Source organism: Phalacrocorax carbo, chromosome 12 (genome assembly GCF_963921805.1).
Source record: "Phalacrocorax carbo chromosome 12, bPhaCar2.1, whole genome shotgun sequence".
Taxonomy (NCBI): Eukaryota; Metazoa; Chordata; class Aves; order Suliformes; family Phalacrocoracidae; genus Phalacrocorax; species Phalacrocorax carbo.
In genome coordinates this window covers 3,844,450-3,863,918 of record NC_087524.1, presented here as the reverse complement: position 1 = coordinate 3,863,918, position 19,469 = coordinate 3,844,450, and the positions used below count along the sequence as shown (strand labels likewise).

The 19,469-nt window shown below is 44.7% G+C and overlaps 1 protein-coding gene and 1 long non-coding RNA gene across 2 annotated transcripts; one reads left to right on the top strand and one right to left on the bottom strand.

Annotated features, from left to right (window-relative positions):
- Positions 1-25: 25 nt before the first annotated feature.
- Positions 26-17,302, bottom strand: FAS (Fas cell surface death receptor). Its single transcript, XM_064463754.1, has 9 exons — positions 17,140-17,302; positions 9,082-9,247; positions 8,348-8,482; positions 4,970-5,078; positions 4,402-4,466; positions 3,981-4,055; positions 3,767-3,840; positions 2,666-2,690; positions 26-1,264 (listed from the first exon to the last, which is right to left on the bottom strand). Exons 1-9 carry the CDS (start codon positions 17,263-17,265, stop codon positions 849-851), a joined length of 1,191 nt encoding a protein of 396 aa, XP_064319824.1. The 5' UTR covers positions 17,266-17,302; the 3' UTR covers positions 26-848.
- Positions 17,303-17,394: 92 nt separating this feature from the next.
- LOC135315466 (uncharacterized) lies at positions 17,395-19,401 on the top strand. The gene is made up of 3 exons (XR_010374933.1): positions 17,395-17,822; positions 18,098-18,222; positions 19,186-19,401. It is a non-coding gene; the product is annotated as an uncharacterized LOC135315466 (long non-coding RNA).
- The last annotated feature ends 68 nt before the right edge of the window (positions 19,402-19,469 follow it).

Here is a 19,469-nt window from a genome sequence, read left to right as displayed (position 1 = left end):
AGAAGGAAAGACAGAAGTCATGCACTACGTGGATTTATTTTTTTATTGACAATGAAGTTTCCATTGCAGCAGGTCCTGCATTAAAAAAGCTGGTGTGGCACACTTGCTTATGGAGGCTTCACAGCTTCTGCAGGTTGCCTTCCAAAAGTCATGGTTCTGCTGTACTGTACTGCTTCAGCTCCTGCTTCTTTGAATGGTTTTAACATTAGAAAAGGCTGCAATTATTGCAGAGAACAAGGGAGCTTTTGCACAGAAAACTTGCACATACATATGCAAGTATACAGAACTCTGCGTACACACACAGAGGTGCTTTTATACAAGGCAGAATTCCATTTACAGTAGAGTAGAATTTAATTACACGGCAACATCTATATTCAAAATTAATCAGGTGTATATAACAAATTTTTTTTGTTCAAGTATTCTTCCTGCTACACTTCATAGACTCTGAACACCAGAGTTTTCACTCTGAAAAACGCAACATCCCACAGTTCTAATGTAAGGAAAACATTACATCAATTAAGTAATGCAGGACCATACATTTAGACGTTTTCCTCAAATAATGACTGCTCCTTTCTCCTTGGAGTGAATCCTATAGCTGGACTTTTATATTGTATCTCTTAGTAAATAAGGTATAAAACTTCTCCTCCCAGTTCTCAACAACCAAAATAAAGTTAAACCTTTTTTCTAAAGGAAAGATATTTTTACAAAAATCGTAATTATTCCTTGTTCATATTGTACTTCCTTGAATCAATCAGAACTGCCGATGAAAATGGCATTTAAAAGCTTTCTTACTTGTATTATTAGAAAAATACTAATTCAGTCAGAAATAATTCTCAAATGACTCTGTGCTATGTCTCTTCCAAACTACCAGAACAGGTTTTACTTAGCTCAGCACTATCATCATAAGAGTTTCTGCCTTCCTGAGTGCAGGTTTTGTTTTGCTCAGTGTCATCATTATAGGACTGTCCCCCTTCCTGACAGCTGGAAGCAGCTGCCTTCAATTTTTCCTCAATTTTATCAGCTGCAGCACACATTCTAAACTCTCTCAGGCTGCTTACGAGGGTTCTGTAGGCTCCTTTTATCCCATGTCTTTGATACCAGGCTTGAAACAGCTTAATCTTCTGTTCAGATGTATCACTAAAATAATCCCGAAGAATTTGATCTATGGTAGGTTCTGGCACTTTGTGATTTCGAACAAACGTCTTGACTTCTTGGAGTGTCATCTCCTCCACGATACCAGCAACGTGGCTGCTCAGGTCAACATCTAGAAGCATAAAAGGAAATTAATGCTCTTGGCACTTATATCTTACTGGTTTTTATCACCTGTGCTTGGAGTTGATACTTTTCCTATCCAAAACAGATTAAGTTTCAGGTATTCATGACTCAGTATATTTTATACATGATTTTTTATAATATACAGCTGATACCCGACACCAACTTCAAAAAGAACATATGGTCCCTTCTGATTGGAGCAACACAGGTAAGTTTGAAATACTTGGAATACTTTGCGAATAGATAGTGTCAGAATTTGCTATGTGTGATTAGGTAGGAGGGAGTCTGCAGACACTGTATCCTTGAGTAGAATAAATAAGGAAGGTGTGCTAGAATAAGCTGGTTTAGTATCAGTAAGAATTATGTAACCAAGCCAATAACGAACTGAGCATGCCCGAAGACTGAGGTCAACCAGCGGACACGGTGAGGAAGACTATCAGCGACCACCAGAGGACCCTGGAAGACCACCAACGAACAGAAATGCACATGCATTAAGGACATGTGCATGTATTAATGAGTATAAGAACAGTATGACTACGATAATAATTTCCTAGAAAACTAACGAACATGTCTATTTCGGTTGCGTACGACTCCTGTAGCAGAACAACTTGGGGTGCGCACTAGGTGGAGCGATCGCCTGTGTGCCTCCTACTGCAATAAAGAATGCCTGCTTCCTAGAACCGCAAATTGAGTTTTAGAGGGTTCTTATATTTGCCAGCTTACAGTATCACAGCGAGTCTGCTTTTACATGTTCCTACCAAATGCTAGGGAATTCAAATATTTAGGGTTGCATCCATATTGCTTTCTACCGCTCGACACAGAATCTCAGTTCCCTCTGTAACCTGTTCTGCCCTTCTCTATCACAGAAGTCTGGTCATCCTTCATGTACCCGTTTTGCTCAAAATGGTGTTGGGAAGGGTCCTGGAACAGGACGTGTCTTTTTTTGTGGTACAGCCTTGGAGCTTATGCTCTTTTCCTATTGTGCATTACTACTGTGGATCTGCCCTTGAGCATACGGTAGGTTTGTGTTTCTGCGGTCCCACTGCTGGGTGTGGGACTGCGCCATTATCATAATTATCCATGACTCTAGAAATCCAGCTTGTTGCCTCCTCGTGTCTGCACCATATGCAAAACAGAAATTCACCTGTTTTCAATTAGTAATTGCTTCCCATACAATAGAAATTCCTCCTGAGGCAAAATTTTCACGATACAACTAAATACCTTAATAAGCACATTATGAACTGGCATTTCATTAATAAGTACTCACTGGTGCGCTAGAATGACAGCCCTGGGCAGTGCCAAAGTCTACACAAAAATACCTTTTTTTTCAGTGTAGGACTTACATGACTGGTTTTTTTTTCTACTGAATTTTAAGAAATTGCTTTTCTCTTACCTGTCTCTATGAGACATACATTCTCCTGAAAAGAGAAGCAAGAGAGATGACTAGAAGCAAGTTTTGTAAAACACCAGCCTCACATAAGAGGATAAACACGTTTCGTAACACAGGACTTGGTTAATTTTCTTTTTGTTTTCTCCACGATTTCCCTGTTTTTATGAGTGAGGGAATCAGGTCGGACAGTGTCATGGTTTTAGCTGGGATAGAGTGAATTTTCTTCACTGCAGCTGGTGCAGTGCTGTGCTTTGGACTTAGTATGAAAACAACGCTGATAACACACCGCTGTTTTGGTTGTTGCTGGGCAGTGCTTGTACTGGTCAAGGGCTTTCCAGCTTCCCAGGCTCTGCCGGGGGCACGAGCAGCCAGGAGAGCGGATCCAAACTGGCCAAAGGGATATTCCATATCATGTAATGTCATGCCCAGTATGTTACTGGGAGGGGCTGGCCGGGGGAGGGAGGCAGCAATTGCGGCTCGGGGACAGGCAGTGTCAGTCGGCGGGGGGTGAGTGGTTGTGTCCTTTGTGGTTTTCGTTTTTTTTTTTTCCTTTTTCCCTTTTCCCTTCTATTATATGATCATTATTGTTATTATTATCATAATCATTATTATAATTATTTCATTTTAGTTATGAAGCTGTTCTTATCTCAACCGACAAGTTCTTTTTGCTTTTGCTCTTCCGATTCTCTCCCCCGTCCCACAGGGGTGGGGGGAGTGAGCGAGCGGCTGCGTGGTGTTTAGTTGCCGACTGGGGCTGAACCATGACAGACAGACAGACCTCTTCTGACGGGGTAAGCTTGGGGAATCACCTCAGAATTGTTATTGCCTAAAAATATGCATGGGGACAGGTACGCTGGGTCAGGGGAGGCCTGGTGATTTATGAAGTTTTGATCTTGGTCATGTAACTTAGGAAACATGTCAACAAATTCTGAAGAAATAATACATGGTTCCTCTTACTTCTCCCAAAAGAGTCCTCATAGTGAAATTTACTTCATTAATGTCATGGAAGAGAGGCATGCACATGCTTGGGGAGTCCCAGTGTAATTTAAATGGTACACCGTTCCTTGCATGAAGCTTTTTTGTGATCTAAGCAACAATACTTACACAAGAAGCATCTGTTGTGGAGACTACTTTGGCTAGGTTCCCATTCCCAGTAAGACCCTTCTGTTTTCTCTTGTCTGAAACAAAAAAGTGTTTTTAAAATAGAGGACAGATTGTATCTCTCCTCTGGAATCCAAGAGTATAACATTACAGCCGAGTAAGTAGCTGAATATCTTATTCAGAGTACGACAGGAGTAAGGAATAGGAAATCACTTACAGAAGCATATCGCTCCAGCTGCCAGTAGTAACAGAATTATCAAAAGAATGGCCCACCATGGCACTTCTGTTGGAGCTTTGGAAACATCACATGAAAGTTAAGTCAAGAAATACAATACAGAAACACACTCTAAATTTTAAACAGGATTGCATCAGATTATAAAAGCCTTTCTGTTGTCTCCTAATGGCAGAAGCTACCTCTTTGTTAAAGTTTTACCTATCATGAGTTGCCCCTAAAAAGGAGTAATAGCTCCTACATCTACACAGTGATTAAGTGAAAAGAGCAGTCATGCTCTGGCCCAGTAGATCGGATGCCCCCAGCTGTCAGGAATCACTACGGGCCATTGTGTAGCACTGTACAATTGAAATAGCCTTTCAAAATAACAGCTGATGCTAGACCATGCTAGGTTTTAAAACAGTACCTTTCATTCCGCACACAGTGTCTGAATTTGAAGTACACGGCTTTTCAATTATGCCGCTTTCACATCTGTAGAAAACATGAACAAAAATTATTATTATGGGATTTGTTTCTCTCTGTATAAAGTCTGTCAACAGAGCAAACCAAAATCTTCTAACGCTTTTATCAGCTAAATATTTTGTATATCAAGATGTTGAGGTTTGGAATTTAATAGGTATGAAAACAGCATGGAAAGGTATGGCAGTGGCGAAAGGTGTGGAAATTTCTTTCTAGATGTTCCAGTAGGTCACACAAAGGCAACAGGAAAGCTCAGATACCTCATTACATTTTTTGAGAAGTATACACAGGCTTGGTAGATATACACCGGTTTCCCTGTGTGCCTTTGGAAAGCCTGCATGGAAGCAAGTTGAGTTGACTGAGCTAAGTCAGTCAACTAGTCAGCGAAAGAAAACTAGTATGCTTATCCTCGAGTTATGCATTACCTTAGCCTCTACCTTGACACTGGCTGGAAGAAAGTGTGACAATGCATGGTATTAATAATTTCATATTTAACGATGAAGGTATTAACTTACATTGTACATGACTCACAGAGCGAACATGGTCGAGTATTGCAAAAATGGTTCTCTGCACAGACGCATTGTGTGTCCTTTTCTGGGGTACAGTTCATTGCAACCTCCAAACCTAAAATACATTTCTTAAAGTTTGTTAGTTTGAAAAAGTAGGCCTTAAAAGCAGGTCCCTGCTCACAAGCTCTTGTCCTCCAACTTACACGCTTTTAGCTCTACCACAGCTGGCACTGGTGAGGCTTAGTTGTAAGAACAATATAGCTTTTATAAGGAGCCCCGCTGCTGCAGTACTGGGAATATGGAGATGGCAAAGAGACCTCTACTGGACAAGAGCTCAAAAAACCGATCACACAATAAAGTACTTGCTGGAAGAGGATTCACTTGGCGCTGCCAAAAGTTGTCAGCTTCTTTTTCCCATTCAGAAGTGTAAAGCCAGAAGGAAACTCATAAGATCACGTAGCCCATCTCCCTGCTTGATGTCAGAGACAAGTTCTTTACTCTCTCTCACAGACAAGTTTATCTCTTCTTGAGGACCTCCAATGGTGAGGAATTGCACTCACTCTTTTGGCTAACATATTCCCTGCTTAATTATCAAAACAAGTGAATTAATTTTCACCTATCCTCACTGTATATGATGAAGCTGTCTCCATCTATGAAAAAATATTTCTGCATTAAAAATTACTTTAGGTACCTACCTACTATGAAAGCTACTTTCATAGGCGTGTAGGAACAGAAGGAAATTTTTGAGTTATCACACTCAGTGCCCTGCTGTAACAGGAAAACATATTACCTTTCAAAATTTGATTAAGCTTTACTGTGAAACCAGTGTTGAAGCATTCATGAAAATATCAAACGTGAATGATCCTAAGACTGGTTCTCACGGAACTTCAGTGGCAATTTTCCTCCTGCCCAATGTTTTCTGCTGAATTCTCTTCAACTACCTTATCGTCCATGGGATAATGTGACTAGCCACCACAGTACCCTTCAGTTTAACTAACAGTTTCCTTTGCTGCACTGCACAAAATGCTGAATTGTGTTGCTGTACTCAACTTTGTTACCCATGGAGAAATGCTTATACAGTAGCTAATGAGAGGAGAATTTTCAATGCATATGGAGGTGTTATAGGGAGGGAAAAGCTCTAAAGATTGATATTCCAGCAGGTGATCTGAGTATAACCATAGTGCAGTTAAGAGCTGTCTCTCCACTCACCAAACTCAATTTTGGACATGAGGAATGCAGAAATATCATTCCCTAAATCCAGGTATACTAGAACTACAGGACATCTGGTAGAACTGGTAAGAGACAGGTGTAATGGACTTAAAAAGAAAACAAACAAAACAAACACAAAAAAACCCACTACCCCAAAGACCCCAGACAAACCTAAGATGGGTATTTATGCAACGAGGAGTGAATTTCTGGAACCTGGTGCCCCCCAGCAGGTTCACGCACAAAGGGCTTGTAAATGGATACTAAAATGGCTAGGTAAGGATGGACCTTCTAACACCCTTTCCTACAACTGTGGATGCTGGCAGGCTTTGCAGGGAGCACACCATAGAAAGTAGAGAGGTTGGTTTGTGTTTTCTCTAAATAGCGTCTCTTGCCTCCACTGCTGAACGCAGAATACCGGAGTAGGTGGACCACTGGTCTGACCCGGTAGGGCATGCCTCGTAGTCTCATCATTTGATCCCATAACCCACACAGATCTTGAATGTATAAAAGACATCACTCTATCAGGTCCAGCAATTTTAAATTAATATTATTAGTTACATGAAAGACTATGAAAGAAACCATTGGGAATTCTCCCATCCCTGTTTCTTACAACACCCTTCTTTTAACAGAGCGAGAAGAGCGAGAGCTTTTCTTCCTTGACTCTAACCAATTTGTATAGGGTCTGTTTTGCAAGGGCTGCTTTGGTTGCGCAAAGGCAGAGACAATAGCGGTGGCAGCATCCAATCCATGGCGCTGATGGGACTGGGAGCCCATGTGAAACTGCCATATTAATATTTACTCCATAAAGCGCGCAGCTCCCAGCTTTGCACAGCTCTGGCACGCTCTGACCGCAGTACCAACCCTCAGGCACCGCAAACACAATTTGAAAACAATGTGATGGAAATGTTTAATCTGCTGGGCCCATCTGTGCTAGTATTTCTGCAGCTCTCCCTGAGAGAGGCACCTTCACATCTCCACATTGCCTTTAATATTCTCCTAAATCATGTCCCCACGGCGCTTCAAGGGACATTGCTACAATATCACAGGTTCATCAAGAGTGCACGGGAGAAGGGGGGCATGCAAAAACAGGATAAGGGACAGGGGTGTCACTTGGGATAATTTTTATTTTAAAATATTTTCCAGGGATGATGTTTCTGTGCCCCTTGGACAGGTGAGAGAGAGGAGAGGGTAAAAAAAAAGTGTGTATATGAGGAAATCAGAGGGAAGTTATTGTGGTCTTGCTGGGAGGCGATTAGCGAGGCTGTTTAGAAGCAAACAGGCTGGAATGGAGCAAAAATAATTTCCAAATAATTGCTTTTATTAACCTCCTTCATCAGCCGCTTGCTTTCATGTGTGGCTGCTGCTACTCCTCTCTCCAGAGGGCTCCATCCTGCTCTGAGTTTCACATGCAAAACAGGGGTGGGTGTTCAGGTGAGGGGAGAGACCCCAAAGCAGCGGCAGCCTGGAGTGGGGGTGGCTGGGCCCAGCACTCCTGGATCCCCCCACCCCGACACATCTGTGACCTAGAGCTGAGATGATCCAGCTCAGGTCCATCCCCACTCCCTGCCTCAGTTTCCCCATCGCACCAAGGCCAATCCCCCCATCTGGCCTTTCAATACTTAAAGGGGGCTTATAAGAAAGATGGGGACGGACTTTTTAGCAGGGCCTGTAGTGATAGGCCAAGGGGTAATGGTTTTAAATTAAAAGAGGGTAGATTCGGACTTAGGAAGAAATGTTTTAGGAAGAAACGTTTTACACTGAGGGTGGTGAAACCCTGGCAAAGGTTGCCCAGAGAGGTGGTTGATGCCCCATCTCTGAAAACATTCAGTATCAGGTTGGACAGGGCTCTGAGCAGCCTGATCTAGTTGAAGATGTCCCTGTTCAAGGCGGAGGGGTTGGACTAGATGATCTTAAGAGGGTCCCTTCTGACCCAAACTATTCTATGATTGCGTAAGGAGAAATAATGGACCGACATAGCTTGTTCTTCTTCCTACTTTGTGCCTGATGAAAGGGAACTGAGGGATAAACTTATGACTTTGTCATAAATTCCTTTGTGTACTACTGCTAAAACATTTTAATCTAGATGCTACCCACTGTTCAGGGATTGTGGAGACTTTTCAGTCAAATCCCATATCAAAGAATTCATTGCTAGAGCTGCTATTTCTACAGATGTACCGAATGTCCTGTCACACGAATGGCATCTTGAACACTTCTCCTCATCATTGACATGGTCTATGTACTCCTTTCCATTTTCACATGGAACACAGTGTTTGCTAATATCCGTTGGGCACTTGGTATTTTTAACAAAACCTGTAGAGACAGAAAAACCCAAGAATTAAGATTTGCAATACCTTTGGACAGAAGCCATCAGCTCTAAGACTTTCTTTTTAATCCTTAACACTTTTTGATTTACAAATATGGACATTATTTATAAAGAATACATATATTCTTTATGCATATATATATATGCTTTTCAGGAATGTAGTGTACACATAAGATTTGATTATTCCCCCTCTTCCTCCAATTTAGGACTGAAAGAGAACACAGCAAACAAAACTGTACATGCAAAGATGGAAACCCCATGAATATACAGAGTCTCGTAGGCAAAAGTCTTTACTTGCACTTTTTTAACCTCTTTCAGAGACATGTATGTAATTCTTTGCTCTTTTGTGACAAGCATGTTATGTGAGAACTGCTATCTGTAGTGGAAAGTTATTGGTGCCCTGAGCTCAAGAAATACTTTTCAAGTGTCTGATGTCCTGTAGCAGAGAATGATACAGCTAGAATGAATCATTGCATCCCGGAAACCACAGCATACTGCTTAGCTATCACAGCAGACAGCAATTGTGAGTGTTGTGGTTTCTACCCTTAATGACTTTACAACACAGTCTTACACAATTGATACCTACCACGTCCACATTTCTTGCAACACGTAGCACCTGATAGGTATTCATCCTGGTTACAGTTAATTTCCCTCTTAGCAATGATCCTCCTTGTAATTAATTTATTGTATGCTGTGTGTATTAGAGCTTCAGTATCATTCTTGCACTGTGTTTCAACAATTAAGACAACCACCTAGAAGAGAAGAACAGCAAGTTATTAAAAAAAAAAACTGTCAAGGACTGTAGGTGTGTATTACTACTAACACAGAGTTACATCAGTACTGTTACCCTACTGGTAAATGTTTTGATATTCACTCCCTTATTAAAGTTGTCCATTACTTCAGAAGAGTTAATGGACAATGAGGACACATATTAGATTTAGTGCTATCTGCTACCGCTACAAGTACTGACCATTTGAACTTCAATGCCTGAGAACAGACCCATACATCTGAGTTGTAACAGCTGACGTAAGATGCCTAATTACAGTGCAAAACAAAGGAAATCCCATTGCCTTCTTGAAGAGCTTTCTCTGCCTCAGATCACTGTGCCTAGATCTGCCCTTTCCTAGCAAGTACTTCCATATATAATAATCTTTCATAGAGAACTTCCTTAATTCAAATGATATCTCTCTTAACTTCTTGCCCCCCTACTGTTGCTCGCAAACTGAACAGTGTTAATGCATCTCTGAAGAAAAAAAAATGTTTTAATCTCAGCCAAAAACACTGGATTTCTAAAATTAACTTGTTCTCACTTTGTTTTCCAATTCAATTATTTTTCTCCTTAGTAGATGATGCCTATATATTCCTGAAAAAAAAGTATCACTCTCCTTTCAAATTATTTTACATCCTGATCCATTTATTTGAATGCACCGTCAAGCCAAATTGCATAGTGCTTGGTTTTTAAATTTTTTTTCCTGTTACTAGTCACTGTGCTGCCTCTTCTCCTGATAATAAGAATGCACTACGGACCATCGGCCAAGCCATTCTTTTTTTCTATTTTGGGAGTAGGGTGGGAAAATGAGAAGCATAGGCCTGCTATAGAACCATAGAATGCCCTGAGTCGGAAGGGACTCACAAGGATCTTCAAGTCCAGCTCCTGTCCCTGCACAGGACAACCGCAAAATTCACACTCTGCGTCTGAGGGCGTTGTCCGAGTGCTTCTTGACTATCGTCAGGCTTGGCGCCGTGATGCCTCCCTGCGGAGCCTGTTCCAGGGCTCCACCGCCCTCTGCATGGAGAACCTTTTCCTAATGCCCAGCCTAACCCTCCCCTGGCACATCTCCCTGCCATTCCCTCGGGTCCTGTCATTGGTCACAGTTTGCCTTCCTCTTGGCAGTGGTTTGTGTGGAATTCTGTTTAATTGGCATGCATTAAGCATGAGATGCCTATATAATGGAGGTATGTAATGCTTGTTGGCTGCAGAACTAGGTTCCCTCCTAGAAATGTTATGTACGACAGCCTAAGGACAACCTCCCTTTACTTAACCCAGTTTCTGCTGCTAGTTAGGAGTGATTTGAACATTTTCACGATTTATTTTAGGTGTGTGTTACTTACTATCTGTGTGGAGCTGTAACAAAAAATTAAGAGAGTCCTTAACTTGAAGAGTTTTAAGTCTTAACATCTAAGCTGAGCTCTACATTCACTGTTCTTGTCCCTCCTTCATTAAAAAATACTGTTTCATATTTTACAAAAGACTCAAGAGATATACACTGCGAGAGATACTGAGGAAGAGAGAAAAATGATGCCTGGAAAGACACGGAGCAATGCTATTGTCGTTGGCAAAATGAAAGAACAGGCCAAGTTGTGAAGGAGAGGGACGGCAGGGTACCTTCTTCCGAAAGGAGATTAGTGGGGAATGATGTGCAACACAAAGAAACTTTAAATCCTCATACCAATGGTGCACTGTGTGGATTAGAAATCCTGCTGACCACAGATTCACTCATATTTTAAATCAGTACGCAAAATAACTTGATTAGAATTATTTATGTTTAATTTTGTCTTGGATATTTGAAAGAGGTTAATTCTCACTGGTCAGTTATCTTTGAACACTTCTGAATTGCAGCTTAATACAAATTTGACTGTAGCTGTTAATGCTAACAACAAGGGACATACATGTTTCAGGAATTATCTAATAATTTGAGGACTCGTTATTTTTATTATTATACTTTTTTTCCCTGCCAGAAGGTGATATTTAATAGCTGATTAATTAAATCTTCATGATTTTGTGTGGAACTGCTTGGATGCTGATGTAACTTTAGTTAGATGCAGAGAACCCTTTAATTATCTTACATATTAACTTACTGAAAAATGGGTTTGGATTTCAAACTGAGCTCTCAAGTGAAGTAAAGCGTTATTTGTGGCAAATTAATTGAAGTAGCCAGTAGGACCACTGTCTGCTGACTTCTACAAATAGCCACTTCTTTTGATCCTCTAGTCTATTCAGAGATGGGAAGGTGAAAAGCATCTTCTTTCCTTAGCAGCCACCTGTTTTAAAATTTATGTAATACCAGTTACTAGACTGAAATGAAGGCCTTTCTTTGCACCTGGAGGAGAAGCTTCAGCTGCTAAACAGGCAGTTTAGCACTTGAGAAACTGTGGGCACAGATGCTTAGCCCACCTCTTCCCCCACTCAGTGCTCTGACCTTCCTCCTTGGCTTCCAAAGCTTCAAGCGTGCTCTTCTCTGAATCCCCAAGTAATGATGTCAGAAGGTTAAAGTCAACGTAAGCCCTTGACAGAAGCTGTCAGATGGATGTCCCAAATTAGGATGATCTGTTTTCCTTTTGTGTGGGAGAACTGTCTTACTAAAAACCAGGATAGAAAATCCAATTAAAAAATAACAACTAAAATGCCATCAGGGACATACGTCCAGTCCGGTTTGGCTTTCCCTGAAGCACGGTGAAGCCCTGCACTTCCATCGCTCTCCACCACATGTCGGACCGGGCTGAGGGAGGGGATGGTCACAGGACAACGCGGGGGACACGCGTTGTCCCAGCTCTGGGAGCCGGAGGCCTGCGAGCCCCGACCGGCCTGCCTGCCATGAGGCCTTGGCCAGCAGAAGGGTCCAGAAGCGAGGCGGTCGCCAGGCCGGGGAGGCCCTGAGGCAGCACGATGGATCTTTGGCCACCCCAGGAAAGCTGATGGCACCAGAAGGCTTCCGGCCCTGAAGGCAGCTGAGGTACATGGTGGGCCAGCACAAGGGCCGCTCAGGGCATGAGGAAGTTGGTGGGGAAATGACTCCTTTATCCACCCCTGCCCATGGAGGAACTGTGACTCAGCAGAAGTGAGGAGGACGGGACTGGCACCGCTGACCACCTACTGCTGAGCTCGAACGCCGCAGCTGGAGCTCTGATGAACCTGCCCCGGCTCAGTGACGCCCGCCCCGCTGCGAGGAGCCGGCTCCCTCCTCCTCGCCTGCCCTCACAGCTGCACACCCCCACGGACACCCAGCATCCTGCTTTCGGCACCCAAATCTCCCCTTTTTAGAGCACAGAAGTCAAGTCATTTTTGGAAGTGGGGGCGCGGGGGGGGAAAGACCCTGAGCAACAGTAAAGAGAAGAGTAGGAGTGAAGGTTACCGCAGCCCTAATGCAGGCACAAAGAGTACCTGGGTACAGCTGAGGAACTGAACGGCACGGACACAGAGCACACACAAAGAAAGAAAACATCGAGAGAGTTGTGCAGAAAATGGCACATAACGGAGGCAGCAAACATCTTTCTAAATTACTAATACCAGCAAAACTTAGCTGATTATTTTTTTGTCTTTACCGAACACCTGCCATCACAGTGCGTGCCAAGACACAGCCTTTCCTCATGTGAGCAAACCTCCCCGCCTCTTGCTTATGCTTTTATACAAGTTGTACTACGCTGATAGAGCGAGGAGGGACAGAAATGTAACGCTTTTAGATGGAAGCCCTCCCCTGTCACTCACGGAGATGAACTTCCTGGTACACTTACAAGAAGTGGGGATCACTTCTCAGAATTTGACACTTTAACCAGCACCAAACACCTACATGGGTTCTGCTCACAGGGACATCTTATACTGCCATCTGGTACAAGGAATAATGAGAAAACTGTGGAGTTTTTTCAAAGCAACACACTCACTTTTTTTTCTCCTCCCGGATTTGTACCATCTTAAAAGCAATCCATTTGCTATATAAAAATTTTGGTGTGTCTTATAGGAAAAAAGAGTCAATTAGTCATTTAGCTTTCTGGGCGCACCTTAATTGCTTCCCTTGTTGTCACCGAGCAGCAAGCGCTAATAGCGGAAAGGAAGCACTTTAGCAGCTTTTACATAGGCAAGGGTGATAGGTGCTTTTTTTATGATGTGTACGTTCAAAGAGCGGCTGTATGTTTTCAGCCTAAAATGACTCACAGAGGCTCTCTTCTACCTTTTCATCTTAACCTGAAAAATAGTTGCATATCTAAACTGACGATTTAGATTGAACTAAGCAGCTGATGGTAATAAAACCAATAGATGAGGGATATCTAAATTTAGCAGAATCCATAAAAATGATCCATAATAATTATTTTTTGCATTGCCCAGGCATTTAAGAGAGCTTTCTACCTCCTCCCTCTTCTTCACTCCCACAGCATCCTCCAAAATGCTTTCACCAACAGGCATCTGCTAAGGAGACTTACAAAATCTGATTTCATCTGTGTTCCCAGGGCAGAGTGACAGGAACTTTAGTTTCTTTGAAAACTCGTGTGACTTGGGGATTCTAAGGCCTCCAGGTCTTCCTGTATCAGAGTACAACAGGTCAGCTTCATTCAGCTGAGAAGTTTCAGCAGACCTGCCTTATGGGGATGTAATGTCAGCTTTGGAAGTGTGTGAACATGTCATTTGCATACAGAACTTTTTAAGCTTTGCAACTTTTAACCCTGAGAAAAAAATTGTCTCTGCTTTCTCCTGTTACCTTTGTAATATATTTTATTTTTAGCAAGCCGCTTCTCCCATTTCTAATCCATAGGTACCTATGGATAAGGAGGCTGATGCCTTCAGAACTTGGTGGCCTTTTTTTTTTCCACTCCACGTTTGTTATATGGGACAACATGCATGAGCTCATCAGGGGCTTTCTAAGTGTTAAGAAAAGGGGGAGCGGGGGATTTTTCTTGCTTTTTTGCTTAGTGGGAGCTCAGAAAAACTTTAACTCATTTTCTGACTTTTGATTTGCTTCTGGTACTTTTGGTGAATGGTTGCTAGAGTTAGCTTCACTTGAATACAGTTTTCTATGTAATTAATCTCCCTCGTGTTAAACCTGTCAGGATAGCTTTTTCCAAGAGTAAGTAATTTCACGGTGCTTGTTAAGAGGATTCTCTACTCCAATTCTTTTATTATGATAAGTGATTTCTGCTTCCAGTATCTCCAGTGTCATTTTTCCCCTCATCCCGCTCCACCCCACGCCCCCCAGGGCAGAAATTGATAGCACCAAAATAACCAGTAAGTATTTTGTGTTCTAAAATCTTTTATGAGACGGACAAAAAGAATCCAGTTCCATTTTCTGAAGCCCAGCAATGGGAATTGGTATTTCCCCACAACTAGAAGCATCCTGAGCTTCTTAAATTTCAAGTAAGATGCAATGTATTCAGTGCCTGTAAGAAGCCTCAGTTACTGTCCAGTGTCTTAAAATAGTCACTGTCCAAATTCAATCCATTACTATTTTGCATCTCAGCTGACTCAGATGCAAATTATTGGGGGGTGGGGGTTGTATGGTTGGTCATTTTGGTTTGGGTTGGTTTTTTAAATTTTGATTTTTAGGAGTACTGTTCTAGTGAACACCTAATAAATAGTTTGGGAGCTTGGGAGAGTTGGAGCAATACTAAAAGCTCCCACCTCACTTTGATGATGATGTGGCGAAGGATGAATAAGAGCTGGACAACGCAGAAATTTAGCGGCTCTTCCCCCTTTTCCTTTTGTAACACAATACAGTTTTCTTGTTGGCATTTTCTCTTGGTTCAGTCAAGTTGCCTCAAAGATAAAGGCAGTTAACTGTGGAAACGTGAGCAGACAAATGTTTCCAGAATTGGGGCCCTTATACTTTTACTTGAGTCTTAGGTCATCCTATGACTTCATGCCTGTTCATATGTATAGATTTAAATACATGCATTAGTTGTCTGGGAAATAAGAAGGGTCAGTGCAGTAATGTACGAGCCCTGTTTTCAAAGGTATGACTTCCAAATTTCCAGAAAACTGCCTGCTCTGTAGTCATGTTGGATAATTGCAAAATATTTATATAACATTTTACACCCTTATGATGGCCTGTTCCTTTAGAGTGGCAGGTGGTTTTGCGGCTTGTTTTACAGGGTAAAGTTAGCGTTTTCTAACTACGTAGGCCATTGCTATTTTGCATGACTATCCCTGCAGCTGCTTCTACTTAGGTGCAACATGGAGTTCCTTGCAAAATTGAGGTCTTATTCAACAAACTACTTTCATGTTCTTGTTTAATCAAAGCAGTATGTCAAACGCTGCCCAGGTTTACTTATTTATAAGTAACGGAACAGCATGGTAATTAAAAAAAAAACCATAATTTTTTAAAAAATATGAAGTATGTGGGAGTGCTACAATCCCACATACTAAGGGGTACTGAAATTTGGAAACAGGTGGAAAATAAGAATAGAAGTTATATTGATTCTCTGGGAGCACTGTGATAAAGTACTTTTTAATCCTAATTTATATTCTGAATAGTTCCAAGATACTGAGCTAGACTGATATTTCTGTCAATTGTTTGCTGCTCCTGCACAGGAAGAGATAATACACACTTCTGTCAACAGATGAAAATCCTTCTTTGTATTTTAACTATGCTATGGTGCTTTGTGCAGGGGCATGGATATAACCCTCTGAATCACTTTAAATAGTTTACTACCTCTTATATAGTAAATCAGATCAGAATTTGAGTCGGTTTTACCTTAACACCTGATTTTAACCTGCCAAATCCCAAAGCAAACTGCATTCATTACCAAAGTAACCATACCATGAAGAGATTTTGAACGGGAACTTCAGTGAATTCCCTCTGAAACAGGTGAGCATTGGCGTTGGGGAAGCAGCGTTCATCACATCCGCACTTCCAGGCCGGTCACGGCTCTGCTCTGCGGCAGGGCTTCCCGCCACCTGCCTGACGCCCGCTATCCCACCCGGGGCTCTCAGAGCAGGGCCGCCTCGGGGCAGCCCCCGGGGAGCGCAGGCAGCGCCGCTGCACCCGCAGGAGCCCAGCCATCCCGCCCAGGGGCCCGCTGCCCCCGCGGCGCTGCGGCCTGGCACACCTGTACCGGCGGAGACCCCTGTGCGGCAGGCCCTGACACGCTTCCTTACCTTCCTTGTCCGCGGCAGCCCTTCAGAAGGAGCGTTTGCGAAGACAGCTGTACTGGTGACAGACGCGTGACGCGAGGTCTGAAGCTGCAGGGACTCGTACTGTGCACAGGGGATGCAGAAAGGAAGGCCCTTCCCCGCTACTAGCGATAAACTCTGCACTTTGGGCCATGGACTCGGACTACTTCTCTAGCTTTTCCCGGATCACTGTGGCTCAAAACGCCGCCGCCGCAGGTCTCTGCGTTCGTGCCGCTTTCCCAGACCGCCCTGTCACCCGTCCCCGCGGCGCAGCACAGGCCGGCGGGCGCTGGGCACCCTTTGCCCGGGCACGCACCCGGCCGCACAGCGAGCCCTGAGCCCGCCTCGCCAGCCTCTCGGGCCGGGGCTGGGGGCTGCGCACCGCGGCCAAGCCCAGCTGCCCCTGGGCCCCCGCAGCTACGGTACGCGGCTCGGTGTCCCTGACAGCCGCCTGCATCCATCCCCCTTTTTCCTTCCCTCTGCTCTTCAGTAACGCCCACCTCCCTCCACCTGGCACCCTCAGAAGTGACGGCTGTAAAAACCATAAAGCGCCCGAACCCGAAAGACGAGTTTCCCAAGGCGCGGGGTGGGGTGAGCTGTGGGAATTGGCCTAAATGAATTAGCTGAAATATCGGAAAAAAGTTTGTGGCTGCCGGCGGCGACCAGGCACCGGGCCGGGCCCGGCCCGGCCCGGCCCGCCGCAGCTCCCGCCCGCTCCCCGCCGCCGCTCCCCGCCGCCGCTCCCCCGCCCCGGCAGGCACTCACGAGGAGCCGGGGAAGCAGTGCCCGAGCCATGCCGCCGCTGCCCAGCGCTGTCCCGCACCTTCCGCCGAGGCGAAGGCGGCCCTGCGGCCGGCTGCCTGCGCCCGGCCCACGCCCGGCTCCTCCCATGTTGGTAAACACGGCGCGGGCCCGCCCACGGCGCCGCGGGGCCGCGGGGCGCTGCGGGGCCGCGGGGCGCTGCGGGGCCGCGGGGCGCTGCGGGGCGCGGGGCGCTGCGGCGCCGCGGCGCCGCGGGGCGCTGCGGGGCGCGGGGCGCTGCGGGGCCGCGGGGCGCCGAGCTGCCCCCTCCCCGCCCGGGCAGCGGGCGGAGCGGCAGCCCCGGGCAGAGGCCTGGCCCGAGCGACCCCGCGGGCACGGGCAGGGCTGTTCTGCCCGCGGGCAGCGCCCTGAGCTCCCTCTCCGAAAGAGGACGGGCTGCTGAAGTCCCCTCTTGGGGGCGAGGGGGGTGTCCGTCCCCTCCTCCCCCCCATTCTGGCTCTCCACGGGGATCCGAAGCGTTTGGGTATGGGGTCGGGTGCACCCGCTTGGCAGCTTGTAGATGCCAGGCATGGTCCTGAGGGCACAGAATTTTGGCTGGGTGTGAGGCATTTGCTTCGTGTGCTTCAGCTGCTGAGCAGAGCCATCGCCTCCCCGCCAAGGGCAGAAACTCCAGTTTTGCAATATTGGTAAGGTTGGGCTTGGGGCAGGGAGTCCTGAATCCATAGGAGTGGAGCAGGCGTTCAGAACAGGCGAAATCCCCTGCAGCAGAAGACACTGCCTTTTGCTGTCCTGTTGAAAGGATTGCTCAAGCCATGACTTCTATTCTGTAGCAGTTTCCGGTCACTCCTTCTGTTTTTCTTGCAAGTTTTCAGTGGTTTGAAATGCCGGCAGTCTGGCCTCCCCTGTAGTGTTAGAAATAATGTGATGGTGTCATTTATTGACGTGTGTTCTGATCTTTCAGGTTTCGACATGATGCCGTTGCCTTTGGAAGACCATGGTTGTAACTGAGCTGGCGTTTTCATTTCAAACACCATTTTTCAGTGGTTTATGACTCAGATTTTCAGAAAACCTTCAGTTTTTCTGCAGGTATGGCTCTTAGCTGCCTTATAGATAAGCTGGGTTCGTAACATCATAACTTTTTCTAGATGCTGCTCTTTTAGATATTTCAGGCTTTTTAACCACTTCCGGACGAAGCAAAATGTGCTGCTGACACATTTTTAGAGATGCTGCCTTTGGAGTATCAACAAGCAACAATCAACTTTTTGCCTTCCCAGTGGCAGTAGGGAGTATGACCCTCTCTTGGGTGCAGCGAATGTTACATGTCTGTAGCTCCTACTGGGCAAACCCAAATCAGCATCTACTGGAAGCTGTTAATTTGAGCGGAAATTTGCATGTGCGTAGGGGTGGAGTAGGGACTGCAACCAACGTTGTCCGGATCTGGATGGCTGCTGCAGCAGAAAGCTCAGTAGAGCTGTTTCCAAATTCATCACTTGGGGGATTCTGGTTTGTCCTAAAAACAAAACCTTATGTGACTGGGCCCTCAGCAGGCATCGGTTAGCATTCAGTACACCTCGGTGTGCTTCTTGCCCTAATTATCCCATATCTTCCGCTAAGGTCGGTAGCGCCTATTAGGCGCATGCGGTTCACGCTCTTGCCCTTCCCCCGGAGGTGTGATGGCTGCATGCGATAGCTGTTTTGCAGTGGAGTGTTTTTGGTCTTGGTGGGAAGCTTTGAGAGACTTGAAAAGCCACCGGATTCTTGTCAAAACAATAGTCTCTGCACGTGACTTGGAGTCATACCTCATGTAGTTAATAACTGTAGCTGTTTGGGGTTTTTTAAATATATATAGTGGATACAAACCAAGAGAAAGTAATGTGTTTGGAGGAGGTTTTTTTTGTTTGACTACCCTGAGTTGGTATCAGTGAGCAATGTAAGGCCAATGTTTTCATCTTTGCACTGTTCCTTGGGTTGCAGGAGATAATTGTGGCTACTAGAAGTGGCAGCCGTGAGTATTTTCTTTACTCACCTTTTATCTAAACCTTAATTCAGGTGTCAGTTGAGGAGTGCTCAGCAGTCCAAGATGCTGCACTATTTTTCTTACCAGCAGATGGCCTTGCACCTTTCCCGACATGCAAAGAAGGATCAGACTGTGGTGGGATCAAACTCCAGAACAGTTAAAGCGCCAAGAGGCTGACTTTTTAGCTCCATTGCAGTTCCACCTTTAAAAATGTAAGGTTTTGGAATTAAAGTGAAGTTTTTGATTTATTTACTGTGCTGTTTTGATTTGTTGTTGTTGTTGTTATTGTTGTTCTGTGTCCACGTACGTGCACTGG